Here is a 12,689-nt window from a genome sequence, read left to right as displayed (position 1 = left end):
TTTCTCACAGCCGAGGGAGGGACAAACAGAAACACCCATGGTTCTCAAAGGTTCTGCTCAGAGCTGACAGTCACCCGGTCTGTCCCCATGCCTTTGACCCGAGCAAGTCTCATGACCAAACCCAGGGTCACAGTGGGGGTGCCTGTTCCTCTCAAAGGGACTGCTCACTTCCAGGCACAAGAGGTGCGAATATCTGGGGACAAGGGCGTGTCCTTCCACAACGGTTCCTCCACTGTCAGCCTAGTCTTTCAGACTAGAGTCTGAAGTAGAAATAAAAATAGATCTAGCTGCAAAGCCCTGTCCCCGCCTTCTCCTCTTGTGGTCTATAGTACGTATGACAGTGTGTTTTTAAATGACATGGACTGTCTACAAATGAGTTAGGAAGATTACTTTGGAATGATTTACGTGAAGAGGTTAGATTTGACTCCTCTGTTGCAGATGCCTTGCAAATTCTTTTAATGCATGTGGTGGTCAGTTGTATGTGTCAGTCTGACTAGGCCATGAGGTTCCCAGTTTAAACACCGCTCCTGGGTGTGGCTGTGAGGCTGTTTCCAGGTGAGGGCAGCACTGGAGCCAGAGGCCTCTGTCAAGTGGGCGCCCTCTCCAGCCCCTGAGGGCCTGAACAGGACAAAAGGCAGAGGCCGGAGCAGGTGCCCCTCTCCTGCCTCCCTGCTGAGCTGGGACAGCTTGCCTGTCTTCTCCTACCCTTGGACTGAGAGACAGACCGCAGACCCACTGGTCTCAGGCCTTCAGACCAGGACCGAACTAGACCCCCAGCTGTCCTGGGCCTTCGGCTGCAGATGGCAGACCTGGGGACTCCTCAGCGTCCAGAACTGCGGGGGCCAGTTACTTATAATGCAGCTCATCTGCGTCTGCTTCTGCCTCTGCCTCTGCCTGTCTCTCCCTGGGTCCTGTTTCTCTGGAGAACCCTGACTCATGCAGCAGAGCAGATAAAGAAGACCCTGGAAAAGCTAAGAAAAACGAGGTCACAGAAGAAATGATTTTGTTTACACCCTTGAAGCTTTCCTGTGCTTATTTTAATTTGGTTTATTTATACATTTGTCATATTCTTAATCTATGGCATATGGCATAAACACTTATAAATTATGAGGCAAAAGCTGAGCATATTCACAGTTCACGAGCAGCTATCTTGAGAATGTGACACAGAGACCCCTCCCGCCCTGCGGGCCTGGACGTCTGGGCTGCGGGCAGATCAAGCTGTCCAAGGCACTGGTGCTGAGGCTGGTTCCCAGCCCCCGCCAGGCTGCGCACCGTGGCCGGCCGGCCCGGCCCGAGGGGCTTCTCTTTGGTCCAGGGAGAAGGCTCATCTCTGAAACATTGTCTTCTCTGGGTGCCACCGGAGAACTGGGCATAGGGAGCTGCCTGGGGACAGAGACAAGGTCTTATTCCTCCTTTCGTCCCAGTGCAGACACAGAAGCCCCAAAATAGAAAAAGTGCCCGCCCCCCATCTCATTTCTGCTGAAGGGGTTTTGCCCTGTTAGTCTAGGTTTTTAAGATAAAGCGCAGAGCAGCCTCCGCTCCTTTGTGGTCTTGAGGCCTCGCTGACTTTGGTGCTCTCACGGTGGAGGGCACTTTTTCACAGGCTGGGGCGCTTTCCCAAGGCAACTGCTTGGTCACGGAGTGGCCTGCACGTCTCCCCAGCCAGCTCGGGAGGCACTGTGTCAGATGGCTGGATGTTCCCCGAGGGATGGCGTGTGGAATTCACCTTCAGCATAATGAGGCTGCCGGGGAAAGGCCCTCGCTGGGAATCCAGGCCAGGAAACATGGTGGGTGAGCCGTTCGGCCCCAGGTCTGAAGATGGAAAAGCAGACAGAAGCTGCAGTGTCTGTGCTGTTAGGGGCCCTGCTTTCTCCTGGCTCCCACTTCTTGAGGATGTCTGCGGTCACTCTTCTCAAGGAGACCCCACTCCAGTGCCCAGTGTCTGCCATCCCTACACTGCAGCTACAACTCAGAAGGCTCAGCGTGGCCTGAGGGCCAGGACACCGAAGGGAAGCTAGGCCGGGGCCTCAGAATCCAGGATGGAGGCCACACAGTGGAGACCAGCAGCAGGCTGCTGAGGTTCAGAACGTTTTCCAATAAGGGCCTGAGGGGAAATGATGGTTAGACTGTCCTTACCGTCTCCACTGCCCTGCCTTGGGCTCAGGGCCGAGAAACACCTGCTGTGGCTGCCTCCATGGATCTTACTCTGCTCTGGTCCTGGGGGCAGAGAACAGAGCATGGCCCGATAGGATGATGAGGTCAAGGGCTGGCCCACCGCTGTCATCCGGTCTTAATCAGGCACCGGGTCCCCTGGGCTTCATGACACAAGTGAGAGGGGCGTGGAGGGAGAGCTGCATGAGCTTTTGAGAAGGAAGACTTTGTATCAGCTGTCTGTATTGCTAGTCACCTTGTTATTTCTTGGATCTGACTTTTCTTCACTTCAAAGGAGAGGATATTAACCAGGTATCAAACCAGGCTTTCTTTTGGGAGCCCTTTTAGCTTACTATAACCACAAAGTCAATCAATTATACCTTAGAAAATCTACCAAGTAGCTTGATAGCTGGTCTGTTGCATAGAATACCTTGTTCTGCTATCACAGTGCCAGCCAGTTACCCTCGTAACTGCTTTCTAACGTACTGTTTGCCTTACTCTTAAACTACCTAGTGGTGACTTACTTACATATGTACATACATGGGGCTGCTGATGTATTAGTACGCACAACTCACCTGCACTTGCCTAGGCTCAGTGTCATCAGGTAGGTTTGTCTTAAGTGTTTTGCCTGTTCCAGGTTCTGGTACCTGGCCTCTGGCAGGTTCCCTAGCTCATCACTCCAAATTCTAAACCCTTAGGCTCTCTGACTCCCAGGGTACAAGAAGCTGAAAGAGACCTGGTACCATCTCCTTGGATCTAGAATCAACAGCTCTAAGGCTCCAATGAGTCAGCCTAAGATGTTTGTAACTGCAAGTTGCAGAAGCAGCTTAAACAATAAAGAAAATTTCTTCTCTCACCTAAAAAGAGGTGTCCAAGGAAGTGGTTCTAGAGCTGGCTAACTCTAGTGGCACAGTGATACCCTCAGGGGTTCTTTCTGCCTCTTTGGCCCTCCATTCCCTGCATGTTTGGGTTTTGGAAGAGGGCTTGTCCTCTTGTGGTACAACATTACCACGATGGTGCGACATTACCATGAGTCACTCTCATACGACAGTCACCAACAGCCAGGAAAGGTCAAAGGGGCATATGTCACCCTCTTATCTTTTATACAAGTAGGGAAATAATTCCTACCCACTTGTAGCAGATTTCTCTTATGTCTTATTGGTGTTTGGGGTGGGGAGGGTATAGCTCAAGTGGTAAAGCACATGCTTAGCACGCACAAGGTACTAGGTTCAATCCCCAGTACCTCCTCTAAAATAAATAAATTAAATGTAAAGGTCTACTTTACAAAAGATAATTTAAAATGTCTCATTAGTGTTAGAAATAATTTCCAAACCTTAGAAAAGGCAAAAGAAATTACTAGGTACTCTTTCAAGTACAGCACTGGACTGAACTGTCTACTGTCTGGGCTATTTTATAACCCTGTAGAAGAAAAGGTTATCTTGAATATTTTTGTCCAGTAGAGATGCAAATAATTTCTGGTCAGTGGAACAGAGAACTCTGGTGATGTGATTTACAGCCTGTTGGACATTAACCAGTTTTGTATCAACCCAGCAGTCATATCCTTCTATAAATAATCCAGCTTCTCAAAGGCTCTTTGACTCTGTTGTAACATCTTTTTAGATCCCTCATCAATTAATGAGTTGGAAAAAATCTTCGACATGTTTATTTTGTATTTGCATGATATTCATGATTTTATTTTTTTGAAAATTATACTTTAACATTGGCTAGAATTTTGTAACACCACATTATCTAAACCACTCTCCCCAGAGGGAGAAGGAATCACCTCAATTAATTTCTAACACCCTCCTCCACATTCACTCCCTAGCCCCTGCCCACTGTGCTCACCTCCCAGGGCCGGGGAGGGCCCAGCCTCCCCAGGCTCATGCGGTTCTGGCGGCAGGGGAAGAACGGGACGATTGCTGGGCGGGTGCTCGACACTTCCTGCCACAACAGGGCCCAGCGTGGACGTGGAGGAGGCCACATTTCATTTAACCCTCTTTGTGGAATGTAACTGTTTCTTCTCAAACCACCAAGTAGTCAAAACATACTCACGCTTAGCCCAGCTCTAGATACTGTGGGAATACAAAAAGGCGGGAGAGAAAATGTATTAAGCGTGAAGTTTCTGTAGTTAGACGTGTGGGAATAGTGGTTTGTAGAGTCAGGCAGACCTCAGTCTGTGCTCATCATCTCGCCTTTCTGAGCCTGACTTCCTCCCCCAACAGCGGGCACAGTGGCGTACACAGTGGCGCTGGGGTGACCTGCCTGGTGAGGGGCCTAGACTGTGCTGTCCTCTCCTCTTCACACGTGACAGCACACCACCTCCCTTCACCCCCCACCCCCGAGGGCTTAAGGTGGAGAGGGAAGCCCCACCGCCCTCCCAGGCTTTCCCTGTGCTGCGGCTCTCACTCCACAGGCCCGGTGTGGGTGTGTGTCCGCCTGTCCCCTGTGGACGTTGTGAGGGCTTCTCCCTGGCCCTCCTCCTTAAAGGCTGCAGCTGCAGCTTTGCGCTGGATAACTTATTTTTAAAACTGGTATTTCTGGTGATACCTAATTTTGTGGATATGTGCCCGAGAGTCATCACTTGTCAGGAATGAAGTTTCCTTTTGACCTGGTGCGTGTCTGTATTGGTAACCATTTATAATCATGGATAATTCTTTAAACAGAGGTGCTGGCTGGGTTCCCTTCTGCCTATATTATAATTACCTGTGTGCTTTTCTCTTCTCCCTCCACCCCAATTGTAAGCATTTTTGGATACGTGGCCCTGTCTTAGGAATCTTTATATAGCTCACATTTTGTAGCACAGCACATAGTGTGTCATTGGCACTCCACTGTTTTTCTGGACTCATGAATGCATCTGACTAGACGGTGTTCATCTTTGTGCCAAGGATAGTGTTTTTCAAATCAACAGACATGTACTGAGTATCTACCATGATTAAAGAAGTGATGGATGAAGGGTGTTACAGACTTGGCCTGCGTTTTTGCTGAGGCTGCTGGGGGCGTTGATAGGGTAATATCTTGCAGCCTCCAGTAGACTGTATGTAGGATTTTAGAGCCTATTCCGGAAGCAGTGCAGGACCGTGGAAGTTGTAAGTTGAGAATTCAAGAGCAGATTTTCATTTTATAAAACCTCATCCCTGTTGCCAGCCTAAGTCTCCAGAGGGGGCTCTCCTGTTCAGGCCTGGCGATTAGATACACCATAGTAATCTCTGCCTGGTATGAGTTGTTAGCAATACCTTTTGTGAAGTCAGGGAGTTATATAGACCATTTTAGAAAGATGTCAATCAAAAATAGCTTGAAAAGCTCTGGCACATGAAAACCCAAGGATTCAATCAAGTTCAACCTGCCAGTTTTATTAAATGTTTATAGTGCTACAGGGACACTGCAGACAAGTAAGATGTGAACCGTGTAGAGCTTATAACTTAGCACTAATGTGGTGACTGGGCATCTGGGGAACATGGTGTCAAGAGAATGGAAGGGTGGGCGGCATATCTACCTTGCTGGAGGTGGTAGGGTGGGTAGGAATTAGGAGATGGTGATAGAGAGGGTCCTTTTCTAAGCGAGGGTCCTTTTCTAAGCGAGGGTCCTTTTCCTAGAAGCGTGAGCTCCTAGGAAACAGGCTGGGGCAAGGATTCCCTGGGGTGTAGACGCAGGGTGATGAAGCACCATGAAGTGTGTCATCATCACAGAGAGCCGGGGAGAGACACAGCATGTGGCTTGGCCCATAGGCACATGGCAGCAGGCCATGGAGGGAGAGGAGGGGACTTATCTGCCTCTTGTCTCTCACTGCTTCACCCCAAGGACCTAACTCCCCTGCAGCTTCAGGATGTGCAAGCGGTCACTTGGACTGCTAGATTCCACGTCTTCTAGTGTGGTGTCTCATCCTAGACCAGATGTGGCAAGACCCAGAGGGCCTGGCGTTCCCAGGCGGGTGACTGATTGCTCTCCAGGGTCAGAGCGGGACAGAGTTTTGGAAGGAGGGAGATAGTCAGGGACTCCATGGAGGTCCATGAGGTTTGTATCCAGTGAAGTCCTGAGGGACAGATAGGACTCTGAGAGGCAGGGACACTGAGGAAGGAATAGTCATGCTGCATTTAAGTTAACATGAGCGCCACATTGGCTACCACAGAGGTGTGACAATTTCTTGGCCCAGATTTTCTTGGCTTGTAATTATTCTCGAGATCTTTTCCTTTTAAAAGGTATTCCAAATATATAACTGTTTATGCCTTTGTTAGGTTTTTTCACATGAATACATTAACCAACTGGGAAAAAAATTCTTCCATCAGGTCATTTCTTACAGATGTGTGAATAGGTGGAAGAGGAGGCTGGCCAGAGAGGAGTCCAAGTGCTGGGCTGTCCGTGGTTCAGCCAGCAGTAGGGGCAAGAGGGGGTCTAGATCGGGGGGCGGGGGTGGAAGAGTGAGGGGCAGGACCGTGGGGGTTAAACCACTCCCAGTAGTTCGGGCCTGTTCCCTGGGAGGTCGTCTGTATAACTCAGAAGCTCTCGTGTTCATTTTTCCTCATTCCTCTTTGCTTGGTAGCCTGGCACAGCCTTTCCTTCCTGATGTATCGGTGGTGACAGTAGCAATAGCAGCGTGAGCAGTAACAGTCACCACTTGGTGTTGTTACAACCATGGCGCAGTCACACCCCTGCTCTAATGTCACTTTCCCCAAGGCTTTCGCTGACCCCCGTAGCATCTCCCACCCTGGGTGTCTCTCGCCTCTTGTCTGCTTTCTTGTTTTGATGGTGTTCACTGTGAGCTGACGTCATATCTCATATCTCATTTAGTTATTTTCTGCCCATTTACCTTATCAGAACCAAGTATCATGAGCACAGAGAGTTTACCTGTCTTGATCAGTCATTGCCGGGACCTGGTACTGCTCTAAGCACCTCATTGGACTCTCATTTCACTGAGGCCAGAGTATATGTGGGCTGCACTGTGCTGACCCTTTGAAATCTGCTGAAACTTGGCTGTTTGAATTTGTTCATGTTCAGTTTTTGAAAGCGTTCCACGTGTGCCTAAAAGAGCATGCATTTTTATGCAATATTTAAGTTTATGTGCATTAGCCCATGTTAATTATATTTTTCAAATTTATAATTGTGTTCCCAAAATCCATGTACTTATTATTTTTCTTTTACTGAATCTATCAATTACTGAGAGAGATGTTAAATTTCTCACTATGATTATGGATTTGTAAATTTCTCCTTTCATTTCTATTTACATTAATTTTTGCTATATATTGAAGCCTATATCATAAGTTGCACAAAACTACAGAATGTTTAAATCTTTCCAATAAATTACTGATTTATTCATTTATGTAGCAAAACTGTTTTGGCGGGGGCAGGTAATTAGGTTTACTTATTTATTTTTTAATGGCAGTACTGGGGATTGAACCTAGGACCTCACACATGCTAGGCACACCCCTTACCACTGAATTATACCCTCCCCTGCAGTAAAACTCTATTCTTAATGTACCTAATATTCTTTTTTGCCAGCTTTCTCTTCCCTGGAATATTTTTTCTATCCTCTTACTTTCAACTTTTCTATGTCCTATTATTTTACACATGTTCCTTGTAACATTTTTTAAAATAATAGTTCAGTCCTGTTTCTCTGTGTTTTAATTGATGATGTTAGTCCTTTGTAATTAACAACATACAGAATGTACTCCTACCATTTTATTTTCTTCCACTTCTACTTTCTTTGGACGGTCATGTTTTTGTTATGTCCCTTTTCTTCTGCTAGTTTGAAAATTGTACATCTTATTCGTATTATTTGAGTGTTTACACTTCAATTATTAAATGCATACTTGAATAAATGAAGTTCGAAGCAATCAACATATCCACCCTTTTCTTGAACATTACGAAGACTTTAACTCCAATTACATTCTTCTTTTCCTTTATATTATTGCTATTCAGGATTTCAGCTCTGTTTTCTCTTAATCCTCACTAACTAGTGATTCCATTATCATTAGTACTGGTCTCTGAGCCAACAGTGTTTAGATTTCCTCACATTCATCAATTCTCCATTCACGCGCCCTCTGCTGCCCCAGACCTTCCTTCTGTGGGCATTTCATTCTCCCCAAAATAAACCCTTAAGTCTTATGGACGGTAAACATCATCAGGTTTTTGTTTGTTTGCTTGAAAATGTCTTTATTTTTCACTTGTTCTTTCATACTTTTCAATCTAGCTATTATTTCAGCTAAATATTTTATATTTACCTAATTTAAGCTGTTGTTTATGAGACATAAAATCCCAGGTTAACACATAATTCTGACACTTTGAAAATATTATTCCTTGTTCTTCTGGATACTTTTACTGATGTTGAGAAGTCACTTTCCATCGATTGTCATTCTTATTAAGGTGATCTCTTTTCTTTTAGCTAGCTCTCAGTATATTCTTTGTCACTGGTGTTCTCCAGTATTTGAGGGTTTTATCTGGTTCTGGATTTCTCTCTTTCTTTTCTTTTTATTCTGCTTGAGATTTGTTTTGTATCCAAACTTGTGAATTCATGTCTTTCTAAATTCTGAAAATTTCCATCTCTCATATCTCTGTGGATTTTTCCTCTTCTTGCTTCTTCCTTTGAGTGTCCGTTAGATGTATGTTGGATTTTCATGTCTCATCTTCACTCTGTGAACTCTTTCTGTAACCTAGAAAGGGATCTGTTTACACATACGTTACAACTTTTAACCATATTTAAGATATCTCCTACACTCTTTGCTATGTTTTTCACCATTTTATCATGTGTATACCTCAACCTGAATATTTTTCACTAACCGTTATTCCAGTTTCTAAATCTTCCCTTCTACCGTGTCTTATCTGCTTTCAAACATACCTACTGAATTCTTAATTTTAGTCATTTGTTTCAATTCTAGAATTCCTATTAAATTATTTTTAAAATTGTTTATAGAATCTAGTTGTCTCATTGTGTAATTTATTTCCTTGAACATATTAATCACAGTTACTTTTAAATCCTTGTCTAGTAATTCCAGCTGGTGGCTCACATATGAATTTGTCTCTATATCTTTTTTTCCTTTGGTTTTTATTCATTTGGTCTTATCTCTTGGCAAGCCTGGTAGTTTCTGAGTGAATGTTGCACAATGTATGTAAAATGGTGTAGATGTTGGATGATACTATCTTCCTCTGGAGAGGATTTGATTTTTTTTTTTTTTTTTTTTTTCCCGACTGGTAGTTATAGTAGGTGCAGGTCAGCTTGATCCAGTCAGGAGCTGAAAGGGTTTAAGGCTAGTTCAGACTTTGGGAGGGTTTTCCAGTTTGCCTTTATTTTTCATTCATCCTTCAGGGTTTCCAGCTGAAGGCTTTAGTTATTTACCAAGACTCCTCTCCAGCTTTGTGAGTCTACTGAAAGCTCTGTTTAGTTTTTTAGCTTTGTAACAGCTGCTTTTTCCTTAATGTCTTGCCCCAGAGCAGTTTAGGACTCAGCAGATGCCTCAAAGATAAAATCTATTCAGAATGTCAGACCTCTCTTCTGTTCCCTTTTCTCTGGGAAATTTGCCCCTCAAGTCCTGGCTGCCTTTGTAGCCCAGAACTACAGTTTTTGTCCTCCAAGCTCAGTGAAAATTGTCTCATGTCTAGGCCACAGCTCATGCTTCTTCCAAGTGCCAGAGAGATAACACAGTGGGAGACATCAGGCTCACCTCAGTGCATCTCCTTCTTCCCAGGTCTGCCCCCCGAGTGCTCACTGCCTTCATTTGGCTTGACTGGCCTCTGACAGCATCAAAGAGCTATTTAAAAATTTTTTACCCAGATTTTATATTGTTTAAATTTTTCAGTGTTCTCTGTGCAGCTGTGGATGGTGGGAGATTTAGTGTGATAACAGCTTACTCCATCATAGTTGGAAGCTGAGGTCTTAATTTGGAGGGTTTTGTTTATTCCAATAATCACATTTTCCCCCTAGATATTCTGTTTGGTTGTTTCTCATACCAGCATCATCTCTCTCTCTTTTTTTTTTTTTTTTTTGAGAGTATTCTGTTTCTATCTTATGTTTTCTATTCTCCATTATTTTAATCATTTGAAATATACTTATTTTTTAGTTTTTATCCTATTAGATTATCTGAAATTCCCTCAGGCTTAATTTTATTATATATTATCTGCTGACTTTTATTTTGCATTTGCTTCTGCCAGATTCCCCAAGAGGATATTAAACAGCTGAGAGCCAATTTTTATGTTAATTTCCTTGTTTAGGCTTTCTTAAGCTGTGCAGCTATTGCATATTTGAATTTCAAATGTGAATGGGCAGAGAGATTTGGTTACAAAATATGAAGGGAGTTTTTTTTTTTCCCCACTCAGAGTTCAGATAAGCTTTATTTTCATTTTGTTTACTTGTGAGTGAATGTTTCTTAGGTCATATTTTCACTTAAGAAGTGGACCATATAAAGAATTCTGACCTTATGTAGTGATATTAGTTCCCACTTTCCATGTTTCAGGGACTCAAGGTCTTGGCTCTTATGGATTCTGAGCTCCTTAGAGCTGCTGAGAAATCAGCACCTACTGCTCCCTCTGATTTTCAGTTTGCTTTTTGTATAACCCCCAGGCATTTGTCTCATTTTCTTGTGGGCTCAGCTGTATATATGTGAAGATACTCATATACTTTATTCAATATTTTTAGTTTTTTTCTTTTTAGGCAGAGATTTTCAAGTTGTCTAGTTCTTCATAATTTCAGAAATGCAAGTCTTAACTGACATAATTTACATTGCTGGTTTATAGTAAGAATTAATGTTATAATTAATTAATAATAAATTTTGCCCATAAATAAATACCATCATCAACATAATTTCCACATGTATATAAAGCCTGAACAATTGGATTATAATATACATACTATGTCCTAGATTATATATAGTCTGTAATAGGTGATAAAGCTCTGTGATAATTGCTCTGTGAGCTGGGTGTATGGGCACTGCATACAGTACTACGTAGGTCACGCTACAGAAACACAGTAGAGTCTGTCCTACTGAAATAGTTGGAAGTACATCATGCTTCTCCCAACTACACGTTCCCCTCCTTTTAAAGCCTTTGGTTTGAAACGCCTGTTTTCTCAGGGAAATTAGAAAATGTGGTGGTGTCTTTGAAGATTTTAAACATTGAAAGATGTATCTCTAGGATTATATGTTTACATGTGAATCACTTCACCATCACTCATATGTATTATTTATATTTGGGTTTTAAATTTTTATATTTTGCATGAAATTTTGTATTCTTTTTTGCCTTTTGTAGGAGGATACTCCATCGAGACTTGAAATCAAAGAATATATTTCTGAAAAATAATCTACTTAAAATTGGTAAGATTTTTAAAATATGTATTCCTTGGGAGAATATACTCTAGATGTTATTAATGTATCAAATTAAAGTATCTAAAAGTGTTAGAATAATCATTGGTTGATTAAAACTTCTTAAATTTTTGTTCTTACTTGGTTGTTTCTGATTATCTGATGTAAATTGAGATATGAAACATTTGCTCTATACTTGGTAGATTCAGCAAATATTTTTTGAGTTTCTATTCCATGCCAGACACTAACTACTAACAAGTGGTTAGACATTGTTTTACTAGTTCAATTACTACAGGTGCCCACCCTACCCATTGATTTTATCATAAGCAATTAGCAGTTATCACAGATAATTAAAATGTTGATAGTTAGTTGTCCTTCAGAACTATACCTCCACCCGTGATAGTTACTGGATTGTTTGTCTTCATGTGATACGTTCTTAGAGGGAAAGGCATAAAAGCATGCAACTAATTAGGCAACTGTACGGAAGCTGATAGAGTCAAAATTTTATAGTCATGTTCTTGAAAAGTCTCAGGTTTCTTATTTAAAATTTCTTCTTTATTGTAAATGAAGAGCAACTCACCCCACCACCAGATAAAATTGCAAATCATTACATTCAGTGCTACCAGAATCATTCTGTTTGTTGTTATTCAGACTTGAAGTAGCTTTTTGTTTCAAGTTACTGGTTTTCCGTAATTCCAGAAATAAAAAGTTTTAGCTTACGTAATTCACTTTCCTGGCTTTAAAGTCTTCTTTCTCCTGTAAGGCTTTTATTTTTAAAGCTATTCACCAGTATTGTGTAATTTAAAATGTGTAACTTTTCTTCCCTTTAAAATGGTATGAATCATTGCATATTAGAATTGTCAAATTAGACACTCTTGTTAATTTCCAGTGCTGATTTATATTTCAAAGTATTCACAAAAATTAATTACTATTTCAAGGGGATTTTGGAGTTTCCCGACTCCTAGTGGGCTCCTGCGATCTCGCCACCACTTTAGCTGGAACTCCCCATTATATGAGTCCAGAGGCTCTGAAACACCAGGGCTACGACACAAAGTCTGACATCTGGTGAGTGGGCCTGGGCCGGTCTGGGTGATGTACGTATCTGCTGCCCTGAGAAAACAGTGCATTTTGTTTTGAGGCTCTTTTACTTACTACATCTACTCACTTTATTGCTTTCAGTATGAGTTATTCTGTGACCAGTATGAAAGAAGGTCTTTTGGATTTAGAACTTGATATATTCCATTAAACTGATTT

At 42.8% G+C, this 12,689-nt stretch overlaps 1 protein-coding gene across 6 annotated transcripts in view; it reads left to right on the top strand.

The window, feature by feature from the left end:
- Positions 1–12,689, top strand: part of NEK11 (NIMA related kinase 11) — a 219,149-nt gene that overhangs the window by 65,374 nt on the left and 141,086 nt on the right. For all 6 annotated transcript variants that reach the window (XM_031465352.2, XM_064490756.1, XM_010979689.3 and 3 more), the window contains exons 5-6: positions 11,383–11,447; positions 12,374–12,500. In XM_031465352.2, the coding sequence (XP_031321212.2) occupies positions 11,383–11,447; positions 12,374–12,500 (192 nt within the window). The remainder of the gene's footprint in view (positions 1–11,382; positions 11,448–12,373; positions 12,501–12,689) is intronic.

This window comes from Camelus dromedarius, chromosome 2 (assembly GCF_036321535.1).
Source record: "Camelus dromedarius isolate mCamDro1 chromosome 2, mCamDro1.pat, whole genome shotgun sequence".
Classification (NCBI taxonomy): Eukaryota; Metazoa; Chordata; class Mammalia; order Artiodactyla; family Camelidae; genus Camelus; species Camelus dromedarius.
This window is presented reverse-complemented; position numbering and strand designations above follow the sequence as displayed.